At 41.8% G+C, this 23,892-nt stretch overlaps 2 protein-coding genes and 1 pseudogene across 6 annotated transcripts; 2 read left to right on the top strand and 1 right to left on the bottom strand.

Annotated features, from left to right (window-relative positions):
* Positions 1-4,911: 4,911 nt before the first annotated feature.
* Positions 4,912-8,862, top strand: LOC125507946 (sirohydrochlorin ferrochelatase, chloroplastic). 4 transcript variants are annotated; one of them, XM_048672482.2, is made up of 7 exons: positions 4,912-5,092; positions 5,655-5,834; positions 5,928-6,130; positions 6,208-6,269; positions 7,270-7,380; positions 7,527-7,619; positions 8,420-8,862. In XM_048672482.2, the coding sequence occupies exons 2-7, from the start codon at positions 5,770-5,772 to the stop codon at positions 8,522-8,524; spliced, it is 639 nt and encodes a 212-aa protein (XP_048528439.1). In that variant the 5' UTR covers positions 4,912-5,092; positions 5,655-5,769; the 3' UTR covers positions 8,525-8,862. The 4 variants fall into 4 exon arrangements, with proteins under 4 accessions (XP_048528439.1, XP_048528442.1, XP_048528441.1 ...); XM_048672485.2 differs by lacking the exon at positions 8,420-8,862 and adding an exon at positions 8,216-8,413; XM_048672484.2 differs by having other exon boundaries at positions 4,915-5,092; positions 5,658-5,834.
* A 4,445-nt stretch (positions 8,863-13,307) lies between these two features.
* Positions 13,308-21,700, bottom strand: LOC125507945 (V-type proton ATPase subunit C). Of its 2 annotated transcripts, none has more exons than XR_015604017.1 (13): positions 20,837-21,700; positions 20,669-20,737; positions 20,461-20,594; positions 17,902-18,001; positions 17,691-17,761; positions 16,968-17,109; positions 16,643-16,759; positions 16,434-16,559; positions 16,236-16,319; positions 16,068-16,147; positions 15,843-15,964; positions 15,257-15,287; positions 13,308-13,784 (listed from the first exon to the last, which is right to left on the bottom strand). XR_015604017.1 is itself a non-coding variant. In XM_048672481.2 (13 exons), exons 2-12 carry the CDS (start codon positions 20,963-20,965, stop codon positions 15,862-15,864), a joined length of 1,155 nt encoding a protein of 384 aa, XP_048528438.1. In that variant the 5' UTR covers positions 20,966-20,968; positions 21,525-21,700; the 3' UTR covers positions 13,308-13,784; positions 15,843-15,861. The 2 variants fall into 2 exon arrangements, 1 of the variants encoding a protein (XP_048528438.1); XM_048672481.2 differs by lacking the exon at positions 15,257-15,287 and having other exon boundaries at positions 20,837-20,968; positions 21,525-21,700.
* Positions 18,919-20,412, top strand: LOC147970337 (uncharacterized; annotated as a pseudogene).
* Positions 21,701-23,892: the final 2,192 nt, after the last annotated feature.

Below are 23,892 nucleotides of genomic sequence, written 5' to 3'. Positions count from 1 at the left end.
ACTCTCAGGGTTTGATAATAAAATAGGTAATAGGTTCTACCTCATCATCCACTTCCCAGACCCACATGTTAAGAGATCCTACTCATGCAATGTGTGAGGGTTGAAACTAATGAATAAAAACTGGGTGATAAAGGGGTATGATCAAAGTGTTACTTGCCTTGCTGAGGATCCGCAAAACCTAGAGACTCGTAGTAGCACGCTTCACACTCCGGGTGTTTTATCGCAAACAAAAAATAGCATACATAAGCAATAAAGCAAAGATACACGGGTAAAACTCAAATAAGAAGATCTAACCAGAAAGTTCAACTGAAGAACTCCGGTTTGCTAAAAGAATCAAATCAAACGGAGCATCGAAACTCAAACTACGAAAGAAACAAGATCCGATTACTAATATGGACTAAAGTCAAATTTTACAGTACCAAAATCTTGTTCAAGTTGGTTAAACGGAAAGAGGGCTTCAAGACAAAGATCTAGGCGCTTGTTTCACCTGATTCGGATAAACGAGCGAAAAGATAAACTAGAACGAAGATTAGGGCAGAAATCACGATCGAAAATAATCGCGGAAAAACCCTGGAAAAAGAAAACTGACGAACAAGCTAACGAACGAACGTTCGCTGTCTGCGACTAATGGATGAACAACATTCGTTAAAGCGAACGTACGGACGAACGTCCGCGATTTAACTAAACCGACAAAAAACTAATCTAGAAAAAAAACTAGGGTTTCGAAAAAAAATCGAACGGTTTTCTTGTGAAAACCGGCGGCGGCGGCTACCTCGGCGAGGTCGGCGGCGTGCGGCGGCGGAGGTGCGGCGCGACGACGCGGCGATGCGGCGGCGGCGGCTTAGGGTTAGGGCAGGGGCGCGACGCGGCTGGGCCTCGGGGCTACGCGGGGGCACGGCTTATAAGGCCAGCCGAGTCAAGTGTCCAGGTCGGACACGGTCCGGTAGGTCGGTTATCCTTTTTTTTAAATAAATCCTGCCGCAGAAAAATAAATAAAAGAAATACTAAACGGACTCCAATAATCCTGAAATAAATTTTCACGGTCCTCTAATAATATTGCAGACAAAGTGAACATTTATTTAGGCCTCTAATGCAATTTTGAAAAACACATTTTTTTCCTAATTTAAATAAAATTGCAACAAAATCCAAATAAAATAACTTATTTGATTTTACTATGTTTCCTCTAATATTTCATTTATTTTGGAGAAGTCATATTATGTCCTCTCATATATTTTAATATGAAATATTTTCGGAGGGGAAAATGATTAAAACCAAATGATCCCTTTTTTCAAAATTTGAGAAAACTCAAATATGAAAATAATGAAATCCCTAACTCTCTCCGTGGGTCCTTGAGTTGCTTAGAATTTCGAGGATCGCAAAGCAAAAATGCAATAAAATATGATATGCATGAATGACCTATGTATAACATTCCAAATTGAAAATTTGGGATGTTACAAACCTACCCCCTTAAGATGAATCTCGTCCTCGAGATTCGGGTTGGCTAGAAAATAGGGGTGGGTGGTCTTTGCATAGATCATCCTCTCATTCGCAGGTGGCTTCATCCTCGGTATGGTGGCTCCACAAAACTGTGCAAAACATGATAACCTTGCTGCGAGTAACTCGGCTGGCAAACTCGAGAATCTTTACATGTGTCTCCTTATATGTCAAATCACTATCCAACTGAATTGCTTCCAGGGGCACCGTATCTCTCAGAGGGATATCGGCCATCTCAGTATGGCACTTCTTCAACTGGGAAACGTGAAACACAACATGTACTCATAACAGTCCTTCGGGTAATTCCAACTTGTAGGCTACCTCTCCCATGCGTTCCAAAACACAGTATGACCCTACAAATCTCGGGGCTAACTTTTCCTTAACTCCAAAACGTATAACTCCTCGTAGAGGTGATACTCGCAGATATGCTCTGTCTCCGATTTCATAGACTACCTCCTTGCATTTTGAATCTGCATAACTCTTTTGTCGGGACTGAGCTACCTTCAGTCTATCTCGAATTAGTTTAACCTTCTCTTTGGAATCCTTAATCAAATCTGGTCCAGACAACCGACGGTCTCCAGCTTCATCCCATATTAACGGTGCTTTGCACCTTCGTCCGTACAGGTCTTCGAACGGTGTCATCTTCAAACTGGCCTGGTAGCTATTGTTGTATGAGAACTCCGCGTAGGGAAAGTTGTCATCTCAACTAGACCCATAGTCTAGCGCACAAGCTCTCAACATATCCTCTAGAATCTGATTTACTCTCTCGGTCTGTCCATCTGTCTGTGGATGAAATGCGGTACTGAACTCTAGCCTGGTTCCCAAAGTTTGGTGCAGGTGGTGCCAAAACTTTGAGGTAAACTGCGTCCCTCTATCTGATACGATAGTCCTCGGAACTCCATGTAGACATACGATCCTGGTCATATATATCTTGGCCAACTTCGCGCTTGTATAGGTGGTCTTCACGGGGATAAAGTGAGCTACTTTGGTCAAACGATCCACTACTACTCAGATAGAATCATATCCCGATCGGGTCCTGGGTAATTCGGTGATGAAATCCATGCCAAGCTTATCCCACTTCCATTCGGGTATCGGCATAGGCTGCAGTAATCCTGCTGGCTTCTGGTGTTCCGCCTTCACTCTCTGACATACATCACATACGGCTACATACTCGGCGATATCCTTCTTCATTCCAGTCCACCAGAAATGCTCCTTCAAATCCAAATACATCTTGGTGTTTCCGGGGTGTATCGAGTATGGCGAGTCGTGAACTTCATGTAATATCAACTTCCTGATCTCTGCATTATAAGGCACAAATATACGGTCCTCAAACCACAGGGTGTCGTGCTCATCCTCATGAAAACCTTTGGCTTTGCCTTCAGCCATCTTCTCCTTTATCTCGGCAATTTCTTTGTCATCCTTCTGAGCTTCTCGAATCTTTCCCAACAATGTCGACTGAACTTCCATGGTTGTAACAAAACCTCTAGGAAAAATCTCTAAAGGAAGCTCCCTGAGATCTTCTGCTAACTCCCTTAACAAACCTCCTATTACTAAGGTATTGGCATAACTTTTCCGGGTTTCTCGCACTACAGGGTGTTTGAGAAACGGATGATCGAGACACAGTATACGAGCATAGCATAGCAATATAAGGGTTAGGGTTAGGGCAGGGGCGGTGATAGGAGGGTGACGTGGCGATGCGGCGGCGGCGGCTTAGGGTTAGGGCAGGGGCGTAGCGCGGCTGGGCCTCAGGGCTACGCGGGGGCGCGGCTTATAAGACCGGTCGGGTCAAGTGTCCAGGTTGAACACGGCCCGGTAGGTCGGTTACCCTTTTTTTAAAAATAAATCCTGCCGCAGAAAAACAAAATAAAAGAAATACTAAACGGACTCCAAAAATTCTGAAATAAATTTTCACGGTCGGACAAAGTGAACATTTATTTAGACCTCTAATGCAATTTTGAAAAACGCATTTTTTCCTAATTCAAATAAAATTACAACAAAATCCAAATAAAATAACTTATTTGATTTAAATATTTTTCCTGTAATATTTCATTTATTTTGGATCATATTATCTCTTCTCATATATTTTAATATGAAATATTTTCGGAGGGGAAAATAATTAAAACCAAATGATTCCCTTTTTTCAAAATTTGAGAAAACTCAAATATGAAAAGAACGAAATCCCTAACTCTCTCCGTGGGTCCTTGAGTTGCTTAGAATTTCGAGGACCGCAAAGCAAAAATGTAATAAAATATGATATGCATGAATGACCTATGTATAATATTCTAAATTGAAAATTTGGGATGTTACAGGTTTTGACCAGATTTTCTTTTATTTTCTTTTTCTTTGTTTCTTCTTCGGTTTTCTATGTTGTTTTTTATTTCTTCAATGGTTTTATTTGGTTCTCTATTTTTCTTAGTTTCTTCACATGCTTTTCTTAGTTTTTTGTTTTTTGGCTTTTTCATGGCTTTCCTTCGATTTTCTATGGTTTATTCATTTATTTATTTTTCGTTTTTCAAAACAGTATTTTTTGAGTGGTGTTTTTAACACAGTATTTCTTTTAGAAACACCTGCAATTTTATTCATACTCACAACAATTACAGGTACATTGATTCGGATCTAAAATCCAAAAAAATATAAAATAACTCCTATGACTAAAAATTACAATGAAATCTCTTGGAAACATCTTCTTCAATGTATCAATCTCTGTTAGAAAAATACTCCAGAGACTTTGGTAAAAAGGCTGCAAGGAGCAACGATGTTGTCACTCTTTCATCCGCATAAATATTATCAATAATGGTTTTTGAAAGCACCTTGAGTCGCCCATCCAAAAAGATGGGAAGCCTTGATCGCTGAACATACTTGGGCCGGGGATGATCCCCTAGAAGTGCAGAACGTCGGATCACAAAATCTTCACCATGATGTCGATGAAACACTTCAACTTTACAAAGAATCAAACCAACAGAAAAAATTTGACACACCAACCTAAACTCTTCAGATCCGAATAATCGGATCTGCGAAGATATAAAACTCTCTAATCTCATGGCATCGTCAGAAGAATGAGAGTAAATTTATTCTTACAAAATACGATAATCACTAAACGTTGACGAAGACCGTAATACTCTGAAGATGCGAGGCCCCCCACCTCTAGGCGCCAAGATGGCAGCCGGAGGCGAGGGGACCAAAAAAGTTTTGGCGGTGTTGGGGGCGCAAACCCTCGCTCGTTCGTGCCTTTTTGGGTGCAACTCGGCGGCGTAACCTTGTGTGCATGTTTTTAACACAATAAAGACATCTTTTTTGTGGAATTGAAAAAGGTATAGCCGATTCGACATTCCTTGGCACAGAGCGGCGAATAGGATTTCCGCACAGGGCAGCACTACGCACACACGTCAATGTCTAGCCCAGGACCCAAACCAAATAGGCCCAGAACTGTTGACACGTCACCAGCCTCCCTCCACCCCCACCACGCCCTCTCTCGTCTCGCTCACTGTCTCGCAATCGTTCCTCTCCACCCACTGTCATCAAGAAAAAAAGAATCGTTCCTCTCCACCTCCCTGACGCGAGCGCGGCACCGGCGGCCGACGCAGCACCGGCGGCGGAGGTATGCTCCCCTCCCACCCGAAACTTTCCCCTATCCCACCTATTATCTTCCGTTTCTATAAGTTGAGCCCTCTAAGACCTAGTTCCGTGAGATGGAATTTGGCAATCCCTTTCGGCACCAATGACAGCCCTACTTCAGAGGCACCTCAAACAGATGTCCATGAACTTGGTTGGGCATTTCACCGGCAGCCACTCGATCCAGTACGATTGTAGCACGATTCTTGTTCCTAGTACTAAGTGGGTAACTTACTTTGGTGATAGTTCTAGTCCCATTCAAATTTCATTAAAAATGAATTTGCGTGCAATGGGTTAGCGCTAGTTACTAGTGCAAGTAATTTCAGATGAGATGCGACTCTATTTTTTTTCGCCTATCAGATGCCACTCTATTTAAATGTAATTAATTTGATTTTGCCAACTGAAAGTGGATCTGCTCATATGTAAATACAGGGCCTCCCGAGCCTTCTAGGCAGTCATCTCTTAGATGCCTTTTTGTATCCTGCGTCTCTGATAGCCATGTTTTTCATCAGGAATCATCATCCACACTGAAATATTCTTTTGTACAGAAGGTGCCTGTTAGATCGACTGTCTACATTGCCTTTTGAGAAAACATAGAGGGACCTTTCTGGCATCTGCTCTTACCTGAAGCTAGAATCGCGGAGGGGGTGCTCTGATAGGTCTATGCACCCTGTGTCGATCTCCTTTCAACCCTTCACTGCAACTCCCGCGGGCGATTTTCCCTCGAGGTAAGTTTTTGCCTGCTGGACCTGTATTCAGTTTCTTGGCCATCTCTTGTGTTTCCTTTAATGTTAACCCTGTTTCTTGTTTTTCGGCATTAGGACCACTAATGTGAGGTCTCGCGGTGATTTTTTCAAGTTGCCAACAGTTGGAAGAAGTAGTGGATACCGTGCCATGAATTCCGGACCAAATTCTGCTTCCAGGTCTGCAACGACTGGGGAACAGGATTTTGCTGTGGGAGAGAATGATGGTGTGATCATAGTCGACCATGGGTCACGGCGACAGGAATCTAATCTCATGCTAAGTAATGGACCGATTATTTTCCTTGAATTTCTGGTGTTTCCCATGGTGCTTATCTTGAGTAATTCTTGAAAATTGCAGACGATTTTGTTACTATGTTCAGGGCAAGGACTGGATACAGGATTGTTGAGCCTGCTCACATGGTATGCTTATTGTTCTTGCAATTTTGTGGAATGGCTTTTATGATTAGGGAGGGAGGTGCAGATTCTAAATTTATTAAACTCTGCTTGAAGCCTGCAGCCCTTTACCAATTTCATGACAGTAAACTGGCAATCAGTAAATCAACTTGTAATTTCGATTTCAGGTTACATAAAGCATTTCTGGATTTAATTTTCCCTTGCTTGCCACTGAACATGGCTACAGATTTCTAATGGAGTGCAGACTATTCTTTGAAACTACCTTGTACTGGCCAACTCACAAGACCGCTCTCCTGCGGAAAAATAAAAAATAACTTACATGGTCACTCACTTAGATTTCTCTATCTGACATGATTTTATTCAGTAGCTTCTTTCTATTTACGAATGAGAATCCGTAGATATACCGCTGTACTTTCTTATTTTCTTCTGTTAGCGACGGGAGAATTTCCAGGATCACTCATTTGGATTCTCTGACATTCCTCTCATTTGAGCCCATGCATATTTTGTTGGCAACATACACAAAGGAACACTTAGGTTAACATCACATGGTATTCTGGTTGAGGATACTAAATATATTTAATGGTCTAAATCGCCAGCTTATGCGTCTAAGATAAGCATTTGCCACTGTTAATGTTACTCATGTTGCAGTTTCTGATGCTTTGTAGTAACAATGTGACATAAGTAATATAAATTCGTTTCCAAAGTAGTGATTTAGAAATATTTCTGAAGACATTGTTTTCACAAGTAGTGTTTCAAAATTATTCCTAAAAGATATTTGTGGCATAATTGGGAGTTTACTTGTTGATTGAAACCATTGCTTGGAGCTATTTTAACAAATATGGTATGATAATACTATTCTAGCAACACATTGGCTTATTATGTTGGCATCTATTTGTCCATTCTTTGCTATTTGGTTGTACTGCTAAACTATATATGGGCTGGAGACTCTGGGGCAAATAAATCATATTTATCTAGTTCTTCTTTCTATGCATTTGGCAAAATGAAGGAGCTCGCTGAGCCTACCATTAAAGAAGCATTTGGAAAATGTGTCCAGCAAGGCGCATCCCGCATTATTGTCAGCCCATATTTCCTTTCACCTGGACGGCACTGGAAACAAGTAAGATTTTCAGTCATTTAACATCGGTATTCAGTTTATTAAAATGTTCAACGCAGAAGTAGGTAGCGGTTTCTGTGTAATATCTTAATGCTTACATAGCTATAGTAAGACAATATTTCTCATTCAATTCTGCATTTTTTTCTCAGGATATACCTTCTTTAGCAGCAGAAGCCTCTAAAGAGCACTCTAACGTGGCCTACATTGTCACTGCTCCTCTTGGATTGCATGAGCTTATGGTGGTATGTGCTCATTAATTCCCCCATAGTCTATCACACAATGCATTGTGCAGTCTCTCTTATGAGAACTACTCCCTCCGTTCCAAAATAGATGACTCAACTTTGTACTAACTTAGTACAAAGTTGAGTCATCTATTTTGGAACGGAGGGAGTAGTTGTTAATCAAAAGTAAACTAGGTGCTCGCTGAAAGTTGGGAACTGCATTTTTTAGACAACTTATTCTTCCAGCCCTCCAGAAAAATCATGAAAAGGAATGTGGATTTTCCTTGATAAGTAGATCTACTAAAACTTCCACCCTTTTGAATTTCCTACTTTTTGTTGAAGGGAATGTTGAACTTCTCTACTAGAAAGGCATACTAGTTTTTTTTCCTGAACAATGAATCCAAGAGTTATTGAACACGACGGATTAATCTTTCATTACCTTAGCATCCCATCATGTTACTGTGTTACATTCTTGTAAATTTTACTTGTAGATCACTGTGGTATGTGATTCTATACTGTATCAGTATGTCACTTTGTTGCTATATTAGTAAGCGGTATGCCACTAATCTGAAATTATCGTGATAACCTGCTTTAATTTGGCAAAATGGTATTTATAGATAGCAAACCAAATCGAATATACCACCTACTCCACTGTTCATATTATCCAAGGCAATCTCCTCTCTTTTTTTTGACAATCAACAAGAGCAATCTCCACTTAATACAAGGGGCGACGCCAGCAATGGTTGGTGAGTTGCTCCAATCATTCAGTATCATCTCATAGTAGATTGGTTACAAATTGCACGGCAAAAATGTTTCTGCAGGATGTTATGAATGATCGCATCAAGTACTGCCTGAGGCATGTTGCAGGCGATGCCGGTGAGTGTGCAGTATGTGCTGGGACTGGAAAGTGCCACCTCTACTCCTGATCGTGATGACATGAGAGTTGCTCGAAAGTCTAATCAGGACGCCTTGTTTTTGGCTCATTGGCAGCGCAGATTGATGGCTGAGGCCAATAATTCCATCTTGTTAACCCATGCTCCTTGTTATCTGCCATGCGATTAGAAAACATTGTACCAACAATGATCTTGGCGGTTTCGTTCAGCTTGTAGATCTAGAGTGTTTTCAGCAGTCTGAACAAGAAACCATGACGAGTGTAAATTTGTCATGTAAATCAAAGCCTGGTATGCACCACCAACAAATTTGTTATGGCAATGTCTGGAATGACGCTGCATCGCCATCCTCCGCCAATGAGTTATTCTTTCTCCCTGCTGCCTTTTTCGCTGTCGCTGTGTATACGCTGCCCTGCCCTGCCCTTACCGTTTATTGTTGCTTGTTGCTGCCGGACTGCCGCCTCCTCTGTTAAAAATACAAGACACGTTTGATTTTCTGTAGCCTTTGACACATGATTATAATGGCAATTTCCACCAATAATATGCTTGCAAACTTAGTACTAAAAGACATGCAACATTTTTTCTTTGCAAAACAAAAGAAAACGATGTTACTCTTGCATGCTAACTCCATATACTTCTGCATGTATTAGCGTCAATGTTTCGTTGGCGACAAGAAAATTTATGTGTCTTAACTTACATTTTGGAATGGCGGGAGTAGTACAAACCATCTCCATGTCATCTGCTTACAAACCATCTCCATGTCATCTGCTTCTGGTTTCGGAGGATGTTCGTTGGATACTTGGATCTAGGTCATCCCTGTTGTCTTCTCCCACCTAGGACCTCTATATGCATGCCACCTCTACTCACATTAGCATTCAATCCTCAACTGCATGAAGGGTGTCATTCTTTTCGAGCATCTCTTTTATCGTTCTCCTGATTATTCGGCACTTTATTCGCCCGGTTGTATTTGTTATGTTCTTCTTGCCCTCATGAACGCATTAAACTGACTGCTTAGTCTGTCAAGTGCGTCTTCTTAGGACACAGCGAGATTTGAACACTAGAAGAGAATTAGACTTGAAACTATGGTAAGCACTTTTAGTAGTGCAGACTCCTGCAGGTGTGTGCTTCCATACGAGTCTATCCATAAAATCACAAGCATTTACAGGATACGAGAAATTAACACCGTATTATTAGTGCCAAATAAGTTTTTAATAAGAGGAACATTCAAGTTTTGGATTGAGGAAACCAAAGATGAGAGACCGTCTAAGGGTAAATAAAGCCTTGATTTTGAATTCGACGATGACTATGATATTTCCCCAAAAAGGGTACCTAGGTTCATCCCAGATAATAGTATGCCTTTACAAATTTGCAAGGTGCACAATCTAAATGATTATGATTTATCTTTAAAACTGAGCTTTTGAAGACAGATTTAGGCACATGCTTAGGGCAACTCTAGCTGACCCCATAGAAATGGTTAACTCCTCAAAATATTAAACGTACCTAGCCGAACCCCTATCCGGTTAGCTCCTCAAACTCAAAGGAGTTAACTTCCAGAACCCACCAAATTCACGCTACTACTTTATCTCGTGCTTGTATACTTGCCTATGAGCTATATTATACCTACCAGACATCTATTCTTTATTATATCTAGCTCTAAAGACGTAAACTCACAAAGGCCTATCATGAATGTCTTGAAAACAAACTATAATAGACAGACATTTTGTCGAAGTTTATATTTGAATTTCAACAAAAAAAATATTAGGCTTGATCTCTGACTTTAGCAGGAATGATAGGGAGATGACCCAAATGATCCACGGGAAGTTCCATGTCCAGAGCATAAACGAGATTTTTAATTTTAGTTTCTAGTCATCGTTTACATGCCTACTTAAGAGAATATAAGTTTTTTGCTAATTTGGAGTTTGTCCCGAAATCTTACAAATCAAGCGTATTCTTAACAATTGTGGCTTCCTGCGTATTAGCTTGTGCACATATTACCATTTGTTTAGCGGATGCACAGATCACCAAATCATCATCAAATAGAAGAGTCGGGTTTTTTTCCAACCCTTTTCTTCTTTGTTTTTCACCTTTTTGTTTCCCCCCCTTTTTCCCTAGGAAACCATGCAATTTTTTTTTATAAAAGAAGAACATGAACATATATTCAGACATTCTTGGATAGATTCTTATAAATCAATGAAATTTATTAAAAATTCATGAACATTTTCATACATGGAACCCTTTTTTGTATATAGGAATACTTTTTAATTATAAGATGAACATTTATTTTTATACATATGAACATTTTCTATTGTTGTACGTCAACATTTTTATTTTCCAAAGTAGTTTTTCATTATTTAATTTTAATAATATTTTTAAAATTCTTTTACTATGACAAAGTAAAGTGTGAAGATGGATTGTTCAACCATGTCAGCTAGTGAGTTATTTACCCAAAACCACCACACTTGGAGCTAGAGTAACAACTTGATACCACATTTGAGGCAGGGCACAAGAAACCACCATTTTTGTGCCTAACGAATAACACAGAGCACTGATAGTCGGATAACCTCGCGAAAACAGCCAAACTGACTGGTTGGGCCCACCTGTAAGGCTGACGTGGCATGCCTATGTGAATTTTTTTGCTGACTTGGACAAGGGTCCCACATGTCATCCAAACATTGCCTTCTTCCTCCTCATCTCTTGAACAGACATCTCTTCAACAGGCACGCAGAGGATGGGAGCGGCAGGGAAGGTGGGGAGGAGCTCGCCGGCGGCGGCCAGGAGCGGTGCAGGCCACCACACTCCCGTAAGAGAAAAAGAAGGCCACCACGCTCTGGTGGTGGAGATGTGCTCGTCGCGTCACCCGCCCTACTTGGCTGGAAGAGAAAAAAGGAGGGCAGGCGCATGGCGGCAGCGCTCCGATTGCTGAACGGCGGCGACAGATGGTGTTGGCGGTGTGGAGCTCCGCGACAGCGGGGGAAGACGGCAGCGGAGCTCGTGACTGGGAGCAACGAGGCGGGGTCGCACGGCTGGGGGAGCGCATGATGCGGGCGTGGAGCAGGCCGCACGGCCTGCTGCCGGGGTGCTCCCGCTCGATGCTTCCCTGCCTCCTCCCTTCGTTCCCTGTCGCGGCGCCATTGACGGCGAACTGGGGATTTGTGGCGCCTTCGTGTTGTTGTCCGCGCCGCGTGGGGCCGCAGGCAGAGCTCCGACGAGATCCCGCGCCGGCCATGTCCGCATCCACCTCCGACGGGCAGCCGCTTCTACAACGCGGCCCGCAGACGCGAGCTGGTCTCCCAGCGCGACGACTTGCCCTGGCATTGCCGCTATGCACGTCCTCTGTGGTGGCAGCGCCGGTGATGTCCATGGTTCAGCGCTCACAACGTGTTCGGTTAAATGCCCATAGAGAAAAGGAGAAAGAAATAAAAGAGAAAAGATGAAAAAAAATACTTTCGTCATTGACATGTGAGACCCTCGTTCAAGTCAGCAAAATTTCCACATAGGCATGCCACGTCAGCCTTACAAGTGGGCCCAACCGGTCAGTTTGGCTGTTTTCGTGAGGTTATCCGACTATTAGTGCTCTGTGTTATTCGTTAGGCATAAAAATGATGGTTTCTTTTGCCCTGCCTCAGATGTGGTATCAAGTTATTACCCTAGCCCCAACTGTGGTGATTTTGGGTAAATAACTCTCAGCATTCTCAGCTAGCTGGAGGATCAAGGGTCGGGTTTTAGTTGTCATGGATCTCCCTCTTTAGATGATTGTGATATGCTGGAGTTTTAATGTGCTTGCCATGATCCAGGAGTCTGGGACATCTATTGCACGAGAAATTGGCAAATTGCACACGTCAGGAAATAATTAAAAAAATTATACAATAACACACACACACACACACATCATTTATTAGTTAAAAGTTCATCATTTAATTGTTGCATGTCGCTAAATCAGCTTGTGTATTAATTAACATGCACTAAGTTAATGTTTTTTTGGTCTCGTATTATTACTATAAATATGTTTTTTTGCGGGTAAATATGTTAACCTTCTCATGAGATATCACACGCTAGGAGACTTCAAAAAGAGAAATGGAAGTTTAGGAAATACTTACACTTTTCTGGTTCATATTAATCATGTATGTTGCTAGAATGTTAAAATACTTAACACTTTTCTTGTTTGTTAGTCATGTACTCCCTTCGTTAAGATGTTTTGGATATAATATGGACTACATACAGACTGAAATGAGTGAATATACACACTAAAACACGTCTATATACATCGGAATCAGAGAAAAGCTACTCCTCCGATCCATATTAATTGACGCACATCTTATATTTGTGAACGGAGGGAGTATGTTGCTAAAATTAATCCCACTCCCTAGATTAGAAGTAGTGGATAATCATTTTGATGTTATGCAGCGGCCAAGGGCTAATGAACTACTAGCTGTTAATTATGTCGGAGTAAATAGGGATCAAGGCAAGGCATTGGTGTTGTATAGTCTGTCAATGTAACTGTATTTCTTGTCTTGATCCAAATGTGTGTCAGTCACAACACGTGGCGCCCAGTCAGTTTAATCGATCGACAATTCTCGGCATAATCTGCCCCTTGATCGCGCCCTTTTTCATCACCACTCGGCACTTCTTTTGCACATACTACATGATTAATTGCACAAACTGGAGCTATTGCAATACAACATGATGCTGAAGATGGTATAACAAATAACCCACACAAACCCAGGGCTTAGGTCGTTCATGATCCTTTCCTATAAAATTGGTAAATGTGCTCCGGTTACTTCATTTCAATTTTTTTAACTGTAATTAGCCCACACCCATCTGACAACCTAGCAGACTACCTGCCAGTAGCAACTACCTGTCCATTGTAATCTTTAACTCAAAGTTCTTTACAGTTTGTGAGATCACTTCAACAAACGTATGGTGATTCCATCAGCAAAATTACATGCACCAAGAACTGGTAAGCGGCAGGAACTTAAATTCTTTGCATGAAAATTCCCAGACAAATAAGGAAAAAAAGTACGGATGGAACTAAAAAGTTGCATCTCAAGTTGTCAATAAATTGACAATGAAGCACCACTGTATGTTCAAGATTTGGGAAGGAACAATTTTCACTCTCAACATGAGGAACACACCGGCTACACAGAGCATCTTTGCCGGACAAGCTTGACATAAGCAGTACCATTGCTGAAGAATTTATTCAGATATCGTTCCTCTAAACTTGTTTGGTTTGATGATGAAACAACTTCGGTTTTCAATCCTCTGTGAACACAGCCTCTGGTTTTTAAGCACTTTTCATCTGCAAAAAAGAAAAAAAAAACTATTTAGAGCTATAAAATTATTAGTCACATCTATTGCACAAAAAGTAGCTGGCACGAACATGCATTAAGTGGAAAAAAATGCACAGACATGCAAAGTTACAATCTAACAGTCACAGCTATTGCCAAGAAATTCAGTGGTTCCTGCAAATGCATGGTTCATGTAAATACAGTAGGCTAATACTCACCAGGTGACGAAATTCAGAAAAATGGCTTATGTTACTTTGAACTTAACCCTTTTTAAGTAAAGTGCATACAGATACAATGCTGGATAAATCATTTCCCAAGCTTATTCCTAATCTCGCACTTCTTCATACTAAACCTAAGTTCGTAACAAGCCATTGCCCATGCCAGCATCACGCTGGTTAGAGACTTAATTGGTTCCTAATCACATCACTTGATTGGTGCCTAATCACATCACTTAAGAAAAAAGGGCTGACAAACTTCTCTCTTTGATCTCTGATGTAAGGACTTGTGACAGTAGGTGGCGGCGCGACCGAACACACTTGTTGTATTTACATTAGGCACTGAATTATCTAGTACCCAGTGCTTGTTTTGGGAGTACATACAGTAAAAGGGCTCAACGACAGAGGATGAAAATAATGATTTAAGGAGTTGAGTGGTTCTAGTAAAACAGCTAAATGACGGAGGATACAACATTTGGATTTTCTGACATTCCACTTGTTTGAGTCCATACATATTTTGACTCCTTTTGAGCTCAATGATGTAGGCAGGGACAGTATCAGATACCTTGTCACCATTATCTAATCACCAGAGCCTCACGTCCAAATTTACCCCCATCCCCAAATCAACTAATCAACCAAACGGATTTGAAGTAATCAGCATACCATAAATCTCCAAAAGAGAAAACGAGCAACCAACAAATTACGAGAAAAATGTATTTACCACCATCGTCTAAAACAAAGAGGTCCGGAACTTGATGACCATCCACACTGAGACACACACAACAGCAGAGCACCGAGACGCACATCGATCACCCACAATACCAAACAGGCAGGTCCGGAAATCGATCACTATCCACTCAGAGACGCACACAGTGCCAGAACACCATGGACACTAGGTGCGCATCGATCAGCAGAGGTTCGAAACACCATGGTGCTTATCTTGAGTAATTTCTAGAAAGTTGCAGACAATTTTGTTACTATGTTCAGGGCAAAAGGACTGGCTACAGGATTGTGAGCCTGCTCACATGGTATGCTTATTGTTCTTGCAATTTTTGTGGAATTGCTTTTATGATTAGGGAGGGAGGTGCAGATTCTAAATTTATTAAACTCTGCTTGAAGCCTGCAGTGCAGCCCTTTACCAATTTTATGACAGTAAACTGGCAATCAGTAAATCAATCATAAACATTTGTGGATTTAATTTTCCCTTTGCTTGCCACTGAACCTGGCTACAGATTTCTAATGGAGTGCAGACTATTCTTTGAAACTACCTTGTACTGGCCAACTCACAAGACCGCTCTCCTGCAGAAAAATAAAAATAACTTACATGGTCACTCATTTAGAATTCTCTATCTGACATGATTTTATTCAGTAGCTTCTTTCTATCTACCAATGAAAATCCCTATACACACCGCTGTACTTTCTTATTTTCTTCTGTTAGCAATGGGAGAATTTCCATGATCACTCATTTGGATTTTCTGACATTCCGATCGTTTGAGTCCATACATATTTTGGTGGCAACATCCACATACGAACACTTTGAGTTTAGGTTAACATCACATGGTATTCTAGTTGAGATACTAAATATATTCAATGGTCTAAGTCGTCAGCTTATGTGTCTAAGATAAGCATCTGCCACTGTTAATGTTTCTCATGTTGCTGTTTCTGATGCTTTGTAGTGACATAAGTAAAAAAAAATCCAACGTAGTGATTTAGAAATATTTCTGAAGACATTGTTTTCACAAGTAGTATTTCAAAATACTGATGTAAGGGGTTGAGTGTTCCTAGTAAAAGAGCTCAACGAGGATGGAAATACTGATGCAAGGGGTTGACCGGTTGAGTGGTTCTAGATCTCACCTCCACGCGCACCCCATCCTCAGACAACCTTGATGCTGAATGAAACATAGTGATATGGGTCGGTTTGACCAACCAGTCCCATAAGAGCAAACGCATCTTCTGAATCTGCAGAATTCCAGTAACTGCAACAAAGCATATCATTTAGCCTATATATGTTCTTCTCAAATTGTTTATATTTCATGGAACAATACACAAAGTTGGGTAAAAACTAAATGTTTGAAGTACCTCTTTCCACCACCAGTCAATTCCTCCAAGGCGTTCCTAATTTTCCCCTCATTGTCCATAGATGGAACAAGAACCACTGACTAATGGAAAAAAAGAGAAGAATATTTATACAAAAGCCATTTAGTGCATGGTTGAATTTAGAAGACACCAAAAACAGATGGGAATTACCAGGAATCCAGCATGAGGGCCATACCGGAGACGACTCTCAGAAAAGACAAGCATAGTAACGACATGCATCCAGCGGGAAAAAACCTATAGTACAGACAGTACAGTGAAACCAGATACCTAGATGACAATATCAAACATGCTGGGTTTTATAAGATGTCCTGGTGAGGACCATAAAAATATGTTATGAGAGATATGTACCTCGCTGTAGCTTCCATATAGCCACTGCAAAAGAGAGGCCTTTGTAACTTCCTGGTCATGAACTAACTCCTGGATCCCTTGCTTTCTTCTTTCGTATGCCTCGGGGCTAAACATGAAGTCGCTAACCTGGAATTCATTTGAAAGAGAATTTAGTCAAAGACAAAATACTAGAAGAGGTAATATGAGCAGACCAGCCAGATTAAACTTGCCTGAAAATGTTTCTTCCATGCACGATCCTTGAAATTTGGAACAGCCTTAGCAAATAGTGTAATTGTGTATAGAGCAGATTCCTGGTCCTCATAAATCTTTTTAGTTGATCGTGGTACCTGCATAGCAATAATTAGCTCAACAAAAAACAGACAAAATAGAATGGGCCACTCTCCCTCCCTCCCTCCCTCTCCCTCTATTTATGGATGCAGTTACTCCTCTGATCCTTACCAAAGAACTAAGACACCATCTTATTCGTCAGGAAGAATCAGGAAAAGCATGAAGAGCAATGCATGAAGGCAAGAACTTGCTAGTGTTCAAACTTACCACCAAAGGATCAAGGAACTCATAGGTTGATAACCATTCCTTCTGGGATGTTATTGGTACAATCACCAAAAGTGTTACAAGATGTTCAGAGAACACCATATCTTCTGGTTGCAGGAGGCTGTAAAAGTCAATCTCTTGAAGGCTGTCATACAAGAAAACAAATTAATTTCTTTTGTAGGTAGGCCTTTTTTCAGTCGACTATTGATTTTAGAAAAAAGACTTAAGTAAGAATAGTAGTACAGTAGTAAAACTATGGAACAACTTCCAGAAGAACACAATTAGGCCTTGTTTGGAACACACGAATTTGGTCCTGTGCTCCAAACAAGCTCTAACTGTAGATGGTAAAAAACGCAACATCATTCGTCAATATTATAAGGTTAATAAAGCATAAATCCCAATGATGTGGTTAAATTTAGCTTCTTGTTCCAGTTTGACGCAACACCCTTTTTCGTAAAAGTAGCTTATATATTAGGTATGGACTATGGTGTCATAGGTATGTATATAAGAAAGAGTACAACCATGCAGATGGGAAATGGACATTAACTGAAAACCTGAGTAAACAACCTTTCAAAAAGCTACATCCCCATCAGTGGCAGTGCTAATTTATTGAAACTTCATAGGCAATGATTGCAATTTGCAATACTATCTTGCAAGACAGCCATCTTAACAAAATCTTCAAACACCAAAAATGCATTACTAAGAATCTCAAAAGTTTGTGATTACCTTACAACACCTTGTTTTCTGTTAACCGCACGAAGCTTCCTTTGAACATCATCATACTTTGCCCTCTTTACCTGAAAAGGAATGCAGATTCATCATTGACATTACTGTCTTCCATTTTTATTACAACTAAATAACCATCCTACTCCAGAATAACTTATACATTTTCAGTCAACATACTTCATTGATTTCACATGCATGCTTAATGTGTTACCTTCATATCACTTTTCACATTGGAAATCTCAGAATTGATGATAGAGACTAAACCCTTGATAGGCGACTCCAGACAATATTTTTTCTCATCCCATAGAAACCTACACAACATCCAAAGCAAAGGTACACATGAAACACACAATAACATCCAAAGTAAACTTTTAAATCGCAGGAGGTACAGGAGCCCTCCAATTCTATGTATCATTCACTTGTTTGCTGATTCAACACAGGCCTTGGGATTGCATTGCAGATTTGTAGGTTGGGGTTGCAGGCTTGTAGCTTAGGTTTTCAACATACATAGCTCACTGCCATGGCCATGGTTGTAGGTTAGGTTCAGGTTCAGGTTGTAGCTTAGGGTTTCAACATATAGTATACAGATTTGGCACTCAATTTTTTCTTTAGATGATGGCTTGTGGTGCCCTGATCTGCTGCTTTAATTTGCTTGTATGAAGTGAATAAGTGACAGCTCAAGAACCTTTGTGATATATTTATATTGAATATGTAAGAGAATCTCATCAAAAAAAATTAAGAGAGAACCTCCTGATGTTATGGTTGCATGACTTAATTATTAGGTCTCAATCCAACAATTATCTCTTAATGTATAGTTGTAGAATGCTCTCAGTAACTCATTTTACATTGATTTAATTTGTATATATGTCTATCTGATTTTTGTAGGCTTGGCTGGGTCAAGCACTTCACCGATAATCCCAGCACCTCATGTGCCTCCAGTGAGCTCTGATGATCCAGCATGGAAGCATTGCACGATTCCAGACATGACCAAGAAGGCTTCTGTGGAATGCAACTTCTGCCATGGTGTTTACATTGGTGGTATTACTCGAATGAAGTACCACCTTGCAAACGTCAAGTATCAAAATGTCATTTTGTGCCAACAAGTTCCTCAAAGAAAGATGAAGCAAAGGAAAGAAGGCCAGGGAAGCAGCAATACACAGAAGTGATGTCAGTTTGGATGGAAATGATGTTAGGGCTGCTGATGAAGATGACATCTTGGGTGGTGGTAGTGGCGGTGGTTTGCTTCTATTATCAGGGAAACGACAGAGTAAGGGCACCACATATGGTTCTATGGATAAGTTTTGCATCAAGACACCATAAGAGGTTATGGCTGCAAGGAAGGGGGAAGGCTTTTCTGCAAAGTTGCAAACCAAGTTGTCCACTCAAAGAAGGGAAGAGAGGAGGATTCGTGCTTGTGAGTATGTTTGTCAGTTCTTCTATGAAGCAGGCATTGCCCACAATGCAGTCCTACTTCCACGCTTTGAACTTATGATAGAAGCGGTTGGAGCATTTGGAACAGACATGAAAGGCCCCACTCCTTATGAAATGACTGGCCCTTTCTTGCAGAAGAGCAAGAAGAAAGACGAGGAAGGATTCGCTGGACATAAAGAAGCATGGAAGGTCACTGGATGTACTATCATGACAGATGCATGGACAGACAAAAGAGGAAGGGGAGTGATGAATTTGGTAGTTCACAGCGCCTATGGTGTTGACTTTGTTGATTCCGTTGACTGTTCAGATGTGAGAAAAGATGGCAAGATGATATTTGAGCTTGTTTGATGCATAGAAGAAATTGGTGAGAAGAATGTAGTTCAAACTGTAACAGATAATGCCTCTGTCAATATATCAGCAGCATCAATGATGAAAGTGAAGCGCCCATCCCTATTTTGGAATGGTTGTACAGCCCACACAATTGATTTGATGTTGGAGGACATAGGCAAGCTGCCTATAATGGATCAAACCATTGCCAAAGGAAGGGCTCTGACTGTGTTCATCTATGCACATACAAGAGTTTTGGCATTGCTGAGGAAGTATCTTGGAAAAGACTTGGTCTGTTCTGGTATTACTAGGTTTGCCACAGCATATATGAAATTGAAGAGCATGCAGGACAACAAAAAGGAGTTGCAGAAGTTGTTCAGGTCCGACGAACTCAATGAGATGGACCACCTAAAGAAGGCAATGGGGAAGATTGCAGCTAAAACTGTTCGCTCTGAAACTTTTGGGAAGGCAGTAGATACCGCTGTTAATTTCTTTGAGCCAATGGCAAATCTTTTGAGGAGGATGGATAGTCATGTGCCGGCAATGGGGTCTCTTCATGGCTGTATGTTGGATGCAAAGAAAGAGATCTCCGTGAGGTTTCACAATGACAAGTCTCGATTTCTAGAAGTGTGGGACATCATTGACAAGAGATGGGACAACAAGTTGAAGACTCCATTACATATGGCTGGATACTACTTGAACCCATACTACTATTATCCAAAGAAGCTTGATATTGAGATTGATGGTAGTTTCAAACAAGGACTAATAACTTGTATTTCAAAGATGATTGAAGAACCTATCATGCAAGAAGAAATAATCGATGAGATTGACCATTCTCAAGAGGGATAGGGTCATTTGGAAGGGAAATTGTTGTACGACAAAGGAAAAACAAAAGGTTTGATCCAGGTAAATGGTTGCCTAATATTGTTTCTTATGATGTTATCCTGCCCAAAGGTACGCATGAAACACACACTAACATTCAACTATTGTGTAAGAAAGAGAAAGGGCATACATTGATATATAATCATCCACGGAGAGACCACCGATTGTGACTGCAGTACTCTTTTGTTTTGATGCGGAGACACTCCCAATCTCCATGATATACTGATGGATGGTATTGCAGAGGTCTTGTACTTCTGCATTTAACTGAAACCAACCGATTACTATTAGATCATAGGAAATCGCAATTAAACAAATAAAATGACAGCAAAAGGCATTACATTGGTAAGGCTGTCTGCGACGCCATTCAGAACATTAAGTGTAGTTCTTCGGAAATTTGGAACGTTGAGCTAAACATGAACAAATGGTGTGCCTTGTTAGTACATAAATGTCTAGACTCTAGAATATACTAGAATCAAAGGTGTTTCTAGAATCAAAGGTGTCCTTACCCTGTAGAGTGGTACGTGCAAGCCTGACAGGGATCTGTGCAATTCATCCCAAAAAGAGTCTGCATACTTTGAGGCACCAGCATCCTCATCGCCCGTAGGTAGGGACAGTATCAGATACCTTGTCGCCATTACCTAATCACCAGAGTCCCACGCCCCACGCCCAAATTTACCCCCACCCCGAAATCAACTAATCAACCATACGGATTTGAAGTAATCAGCATACCACAAATCTCCAGAAACAAAAAAACGAGCAACTCGGAAATTCCGTAATCATCGGGGAAAAAGTATTTACCACCATCGTCTAAAACAGAGAAGTCCTGAACTGGATGACCATCTACACCGAGACGCACACAACGGCAGAGCACCCAGACGCACATCAATCACCCACAAAACCAAACAGGCAGGTCCGGAAATCGACCACCATCCTCTCGGAGGCGCACACAAGGGCAGAGCACCCAGACGCACATCGACCACCCACAGAACCAAACAGACAGGTCCGGAAATCGATCACCATCCTCTCGGAGACGCACACGACGCCAGAGCACCATGGACACCAGAGGTTCGAAACACCATCCACACCGGAGACGCACACCGACCACCGACGAAACCACACAGATGGTCCGGAACTTGTTCGCCATCGATACCGAGACGCACGCAACGCCGGAACACCTGCGAGCGGCGAACTCACCTGCGGTCCTGAAGGGCTTCCCCTTCAACTCTCTCTCCCTCTCTCCCCTCCGCCGCCTGCGCCTCCCGATCTCACCTCTCCGCCGCCGCCTGCGCCTCCCGATCTCACCTCTCCTCCGCCGCCTGCGCCTCCCTCTCTCTCTCTCTCTCTCTCTCTCTCTCTCTCTCTCTCTTTTCGTGGGTAAAAAGAAATGAGGAGGCTCCACGGGGTGATAGGTAATCGCTCCGTCGTCTCTCCTCGCGCTCCGTCCGCTGTATCCGGGAGGTAATCGGACCGTCCGTTTAAACTGTGGACCGCCCAGATTCTTCGTCCCTATGTAGCATTATTTTTCCAGCACCGAAAATTCTACCCGATGCAGCGCCGTCCAGGAGGCGTGTGGATTTTGGCGGGATTTGGGAAAAATAAGTGGGCCGGTTTCTCTTAACTAGTCTCTAGGCCTGCTCACGGCAAAATAAAGTGCGCCTTACGGGGTTGTGGCGACATTTTTCTGCCGTGGGTCGTGTTTATTTTGGAAGCGCCAAGTGCGTCAAATAGCCCTATAACATTCACGTGGCCGACTGAATATCTCCCGCGTATGGAGGAAAAATAATCGAACGTTCATGGAAAGAATTATTGTCTGCTACAGGTACAAAAACAGGTCACCTGGTTAATTCCAAAATATTAAAAATTATTCCCTCTGTCCCAAAATATAAGAACGTTTTTAATACTATACTAGTGTCAAAAACGTTTTTATATTATGGGACGGAGGGAGTATCATTTAAAACATGTGCGAAATTTAGAATGATTATATTTCAAAAAATGTTGATATACTAAGAAAAAGTTAGTCGTGTACTACAAAAAGTGTTCATGCATTTGGAAAAGGATACTCGTGGATTTAAAGAAGGTTCATGCATTTGGAGAGAAAGCTCATGGATTCAAAATAAGTGTCTGAAAAAATCTCCATGCATTTGAAAAGAATTAATATATTTTAAAAAACATGAATTTCATTTTTTTGATGATTTAGAAAATGTTCATGCATTGAATACAATTCACAAATTGTGAAAAACATGAATTTCAAAACAGGTTTAAGGATTTTAAAAATGCTAATGCATTTCAAAAATCATTATTTTTATTAAATATTTGTTAATTCAAACAATGCACATACAGAAAAAAAATGCCCATGTATTAGGATGGGCAATGCTAGGCGTCGGCGTGTCAGCCCAACGTTTCGGTCGGTCGCACGCTAGCTGTTGGATCCTTATCCACCTAGGTCGTCTTCCTCACACGTGCGTACGAAAAGGACTCCCCCTGCATCTCATTGGCCGCACACGCTCTCCGATGGCCATCCACGTCGCCGGCCCCCACCCTCGTCGGCCGTCCTCGTTGCCGTCTCGACCCATGTAACAGTTGCACCTGCAGTTTCAGCTCTCGGTGGCGACAGTTGTAGCTCTAGTGGCGACGGTCGCAGCTCGTAGGTGCGCTCGCCGCCACTCATGCCCGTTAGTCGCAGCTCATCAGTCGCACACCTCGCCATTGCAACATCTCGCTCGTCCCGTTCCATCAAATTTGAGCTTCACTTCCAGCAAAAAAATAAAAGCATCGTTCTGCGATGCAGCAAACCACGATGACGGTTGTAGCTGGATGCGACACTGGCGGTAGCAAATTCCGGGGCCGCTTGTACCATGTAGCATAAAAACCGCGACTCCCATCCTCCCCGAATATTGCTTGGAGTACCCACGGGTTGAAGCTTTTTTCAACTATGATTGAAGCTTATTTTGTAAACATTTGCAACTTTTTCATCAAGCAGTGCCCGAATGAAACTTTGTGCACCTTTCGGTTTCATAAATGGTTGCGGCTTTGTCAGTTTGAAAGTGCTGGTTGAAACTTCCCTAATGACGGTTGAACCTTTTTAGATCTAGGCTTGAAACTTTTTTGTCAAAGATTGCAACACTGTATGCGGTGGTTCCAACATCGCATCGTCGGTTGTTCCAGCATCCCGCGTCATTGGTAGTAGCATTTTTGCTTGTTCTAGCAGCCTTATCTTGGATCGTGGGCACGCATGCTCGGTCCCGTGGCCGTCACCCCCAGTACGCGGCCGTAACGGTCACTGCTATCATCGTCACTGTCGCCCCCAGTACGCGGCTGCAGCGGTTGCAACACGTGCCCGCAGTGGTTGTAGCATGCAGTTTGTGTGGGGAGTCGCTTGTTCAAGCTCCCCCGAATCAGCTGGAGATGATCGCGGCGTCGCCGCCGGTGGTGCGGGGACGACTGATTTTCAAATTCATCCCCAACCATAGGACCTATGGCCTCGTCAGGGATGGATTCGAAGAATCTTTATTCAGCATCGTCATCATTGCCGCCGAAGCCAAGACGATAACAACCTAAAAAC

Source organism: Triticum urartu, chromosome 5A, assembly GCF_056163025.1.
Source record: "Triticum urartu cultivar PI428250 chromosome 5A, HENAU_Tu73, whole genome shotgun sequence".
NCBI lineage: Eukaryota > Viridiplantae > Streptophyta > Magnoliopsida > Poales > Poaceae > Triticum > Triticum urartu.
The sequence above is the reverse complement of the archived record's forward strand: the minus strand, read 5'-3'. Positions and strand labels throughout refer to the sequence as shown.

What these genes read in the sequence shown, in the direction of transcription:
- LOC125507946 (XM_048672482.2), top strand. Translation starts at nt 5,770, where the DNA reads ATGCACCCTGTGTCGATCTCCTTTCAACCCTTCACTGCAACTCCCGCG. An exon ending in GCGGGCGATTTTCCCTCGAG is followed by an intron (nt 5,835 to 5,927) that starts GTAAGTTTTTGC and finishes TTTCGGCATTAG; the next exon opens with GACCACTAATGTGAGGTCTC. An exon ending in CTGGACGGCACTGGAAACAA is followed by an intron (nt 7,381 to 7,526) that starts GTAAGATTTTCA and finishes TTTTTTTCTCAG; the next exon opens with GATATACCTTCTTTAGCAGC.
- LOC125507945 (XM_048672481.2), bottom strand. Translation starts at nt 20,965, where the DNA reads ATGGCGACAAGGTATCTGATACTGTCCCTACCTACGGGCGATGAGGAT. An exon ending in CATGGAAGAAACATTTTCAG is followed by an intron (nt 16,560 to 16,642) that starts GCAAGTTTAATC and finishes AATGAATTCCAG; the next exon opens with GTTAGCGACTTCATGTTTAG. An exon ending in TTGACTGGTGGTGGAAAGAG is followed by an intron (nt 15,965 to 16,067) that starts GTACTTCAAACA and finishes GCTTTGTTGCAG; the next exon opens with TTACTGGAATTCTGCAGATT.